Source organism: Frankliniella occidentalis, unplaced genomic scaffold (assembly GCF_000697945.3).
Source record: "Frankliniella occidentalis isolate FOCC.00 unplaced genomic scaffold, Focc_3.1 Scaffold27, whole genome shotgun sequence".
Classification (NCBI taxonomy): Eukaryota; Metazoa; Arthropoda; class Insecta; order Thysanoptera; family Thripidae; genus Frankliniella; species Frankliniella occidentalis.
In genome coordinates this window covers 1,847,913-1,851,955 of record NW_026267157.1, presented here as the reverse complement: position 1 = coordinate 1,851,955, position 4,043 = coordinate 1,847,913, and the positions used below count along the sequence as shown (strand labels likewise).

Below are 4,043 nucleotides of genomic sequence, written 5' to 3'. Positions count from 1 at the left end.
CCCGCCCCGCCCCGCCCCGCCACCTTCACCTTGATCGCCATGAGGAGGGGGTCCCTGGTCCCGCCCGGCGCGGCGGTATCATCTCCCTAGTCATTGAGCTCTGATCGACTGAAACGCTCGGCGGACGCGGTCGCCTGCCTGGTGCCCGACATGGAGGTGAGCGCGGCCAAGGAAGGGGCCCGGGAGGGAAACCTTACGGATATCATATTTTGGGAACTCTGAATGCCTTCTTCGCCACTTTCCCGTCTACCGAAGTCGCGAGGATCTTTTTGAAAGGCGGGCTAGACCGATATGCGAATCGTTTGCACATCGTTTCGGTATTTTGATATCGCTTCGACATGTGGCTTGTGCTGATGCGCCAACCCGGGGTTCGGCCTGCGCTGCGCGGCGCTGTGTCTCTAGGCTAGGTCAGTGTGCATCGCCGGTGCTTTGCACTGCCAATGAGTCTGGTCAACGTCGCACACTCCTCAGCGTTCCGTCAATATTTTTTTCCGGCAGTCTTGGCTGAGGTCAACAGACGCGCATTGCTCAACGCGCCTCCAGCCGCGGCGACCCTGGGGGAGGCTTGGCGCCGACCTCGACCAGGGCGAGGAGGGCTTCTCGGCAACCTTGGCCGTCGCAAGGAGAGGGAGGACCCCGTTGGTTTTGCTTTCGGGGCGGTTAAACTCTGCAGCGCCATCCCCGCGTGTCGGGCTCCAGGATACCATCCTTCCCCAAGGGTTGCGCCAGAGGAACGCCTCTCCTGCGGGAGGCCCGGAAGAAACACTTTTGACAGTTCCGTAAGGGAACTCCCATCATCGTGAGCGCGGTTCCCCGGAGCCTCTCGCAGCTCCGAGTTCGTCTTCTCGTACTCAGGCGCGCGCGGCGCGGGTGCATCTTGCGCGAGGCCTCCGCCAAGGCCTGCCCATGTCCGTCTGCGTGCCGCGGGAGGTGCGGGCGGCGGGGGGGGGCGTGCACGGGCGTGCGGCGTGCGCCAGCGCCCTTGGCACACTGCCCGCCACGCCCGTTGGCTAACGCGGGGCGGGGTGGGGCGTACCCGCGCCCGGGGCGACGACGGCGACGACGTCGTGCATCGGCGGCACTGGATCCATCCCTGCGTGTCCCCCGTGTTCCAGATGGAGAGCAGCACCGGGAGCCCCGTGGCCGACTTCTACCGCGGCCGGTCCGTGTTCATCACTGGCTCGACGGGCTTCATGGGCAAGGTGCTCGTGGAGAAGCTGCTGCGCTCGTGCCCGGACGTGAGCGCGCTGTACCTCTTGCTGCGCCCGCGCCGCGGCCACGACGTGCGCCACCGCCTCGAGGACATGCTCAACACCCCGGTAAGCTCCAAGATTGATTCCATTTGTTATTAAATTATTTTTAAAAATGTCCGCACAAAATAACTCTACTGGAAGGAAGAGTGCCCCCCCCCCCTCCTTTTCCTCGCTCTCCATTTTATTTTTCGTTTCCTTCTCGCAGATCTTCGACGAGGTGCGGCGCAGCCGGCCCGACGCGCTCCGCAAGGTGGTCGCCATCCCCGGGGACATGACGTTCCCCGACCTCGGCATCTCGGCGTCGGACCGCGAGCTGCTGACGGACGAGGTGTCCGTCGTCTTCCACTCGGCCGCCACCGTCAAGTTCGACGAGGCCCTCAAGCTGTCCATCGAGATGAACATGCTGGGCACGCAGCGCATGCTGCAGCTGGCCAAGCAGATGAGGAAGCTGGAGGCGTTCGTGCACGTGTCGACGGCCTACTGCAACTGCGACCGCAGCGAGGTGCGCGAGGTGGTGTACCCGACGCCGACCGACCCGGACAAGCTCGTCCAGTGCGTCGAGTGGATGGACGCGGACATGGCGGACCACATGACCAGCAAGTGAGTGTCGTTGTAGGAGGTGCCTCTTGAAACAACCGTCCGGGGAAAGCGCATCGCCGTAAGTCGGATTCTTCGTGATGGGGTGACTTTAGCAGAGTGTCGAAAAAATTACACGCGACTACATATTTGAGACACCCTCTTCTCCTTTCTTAAGAAAAAAAAAAAACATGTTTTAAAAAAACTTGTGAGATTAGTGCACCGCCTCTTTTTATCTTGTCCTCCGCAGGATCCTGGGCAACCGGCCCAACACGTACACGCTGACCAAGGCCATGGCAGAGACCAGCGTCGCCAAGGAGGTCGGCAGCCTCCCCGTCGCCATCGTCAGGCCCTCGATCGGTGAGCTGAGCACCGGGGCCTATAGAGACGCGTGTCGCTGGCGCTGGCGGCGTCCTGGTGAAGCTGAATCTTAACTGTCCCGTTGACTCGCAGTGACGGCCGCGCTGCGGGAGCCCCTCCCCGGCTGGGTGGACAACATGAACGGCCCCACCGGCCTGTTCGTGGGCGCGGGCAAGGGGGTGCTGCGGACGCTGTACTGTCACCGGGACATGGTGGCGGACCTCATCCCGGTGGACATCTGCATCAACCTGCTCATCGCCGTCGCCTGGAAGACGGCCACCGCCACCCGGAACCAGCACGGCAAGAGCTCGGGCGAGGAGCAGCAGGTCGTGGTGTACAACTGCGTGTCCGGCGCGCAGAACCCCATCAAGTGGGGGTCGCTGCAGGACATGGCGCTGATCCACCTGAGGCGCAACCCCTACAGCGGCGTGCTCTGGTACCCGGGCGGCTCGTTCAAGGAGTCGCGCGCCTACCACGACCTCTGCTCCCTCGCCTTCCACACCATCCCCGCCTACATCATGGACGCCGCCGCTCGCCTCTCCGGGAAGAAGCCGATGTGAGTTTGGGTGGGACGTCGTGCCATGACGTGGAACGCGTTGAATCGATGTCACGATATCGTTCCGCTTGGCCTCGGGAATTCCCTGCTCTCCTTTTACCCGCGCTTTCACAGCCCTTCCTAGAAAAAAATCGGAACGATATTAAACCGATATTGAAAATTCCGATATTCGTGTCGAATCGATCCTCTGAAATGGTCCTGCAATTGACCCATTTCTGATGCCGATTCGATATCGCGTCGATTTCGATCTCTCACTGGGTCGCCCTTTGGTCTTGCAGTATGGTGAAGATTCAGCAGCGGCTGTCCAAGGCCGTGCAGTGCCTGCAGTTCTTCACGACGGGGGAGTGGCAGTTCAGCGACGACAACGTGCAGGCGCTCATGGGGGAGATGACGCCCGCCGACCGGAAGGTGTTCGACTTCGACGTCAGGGAGGTGGACTGGGACGCGTACCTCAACACGTACGTCCTCGGCATCCGCAAGTTCGTGCTCAAGGATGACCCCAGCACGTTCCCCGAGGCACGGGCGCACCTGAGAAAGTAAGTGTTCGTCTCCGATCTCTCTCCAGATATGAGATGAGATCCAGTCTGCCCGGTCCCCTTGCCTTTTCCAGTCGGGCACTTCCCATCGGCAGTTTGCTCGTCTAAGTGTTGCCGAGTATGAAGGCAAACGTCCCCACGATCACGCATGTCGAGAGATCGAGGGAGATGCTCGCCTACTAGGCAGGCGTAGATGCAACCCGCTGCGCACACGTCGTGCATTGGTGGGAGACTTTAACACTGGTTCGTCTTCCTTGCAGGATGTACTTCGTCCACCGGCTGAGCCAGTTCCTGACGGTCACCATCACCTGGCGGCTCCTCTTGGCGCGCTCCCAGGTGGCCCGGAGACTCTGGTCGGTCCTCGTCGGCATCCTGGCGAGGGCCGTGGGTCTAGTGTCCGGGGTGGCCCGGGCCGTCCTCCCCTCCATCGGCAGCATTGCCGCTCCCGTCAGCGCCCACTGATGCAGGCCGCTGTCGACTTTCATTCAATTTCATTTTAGAACCATCACCATCTGTTGCAACATGATTTTAGTAGTCTAAAACATTTTAAATTTTTAGTCTTTTAAATTTTACGAAAGGAACAGGACTTGTAGTGTAGCTTTAGTAGAATGGTTTACAGTTTACAATTCCTGGATGGAACTCATATCCCAGTGGGGATTGTAATATTCTTCTTGTGCATATATCATGTTTATATCATTGTTCTGCCCTCCCATCATCACATTGTTTTTATCGATAGAGTTGTACATTTTTTTTTAGATTTTA

At 59.8% G+C, this 4,043-nt stretch overlaps 1 protein-coding gene across 2 annotated transcripts in view; it reads left to right on the top strand.

Moving 5' to 3' along the window:
* LOC113209353 (putative fatty acyl-CoA reductase CG5065) overlaps positions 1 to 4,037 on the top strand; it is a 27,705-nt gene extending 23,668 nt beyond the window's left edge. The window contains exons 1-7 of one of the 2 annotated variants that reach the window (XM_052265449.1): positions 136 to 156; positions 1,116 to 1,319; positions 1,459 to 1,853; positions 2,080 to 2,189; positions 2,283 to 2,745; positions 3,024 to 3,281; positions 3,542 to 4,037. In XM_052265449.1, the coding sequence (XP_052121409.1) occupies positions 151 to 156; positions 1,116 to 1,319; positions 1,459 to 1,853; positions 2,080 to 2,189; positions 2,283 to 2,745; positions 3,024 to 3,281; positions 3,542 to 3,743 (1,638 nt within the window). In that variant the 5' untranslated portion in view covers positions 136 to 150 and the 3' untranslated portion in view covers positions 3,744 to 4,037. Of the gene's footprint in view, positions 1 to 135; positions 157 to 1,115; positions 1,320 to 1,458; positions 1,854 to 2,079; positions 2,190 to 2,282; positions 2,746 to 3,023; positions 3,282 to 3,541 lie in introns of those variants that run through there. The other variant, XM_026426801.2, reaches the window with a different exon arrangement.
* Positions 4,038 to 4,043: the final 6 nt, after the last annotated feature.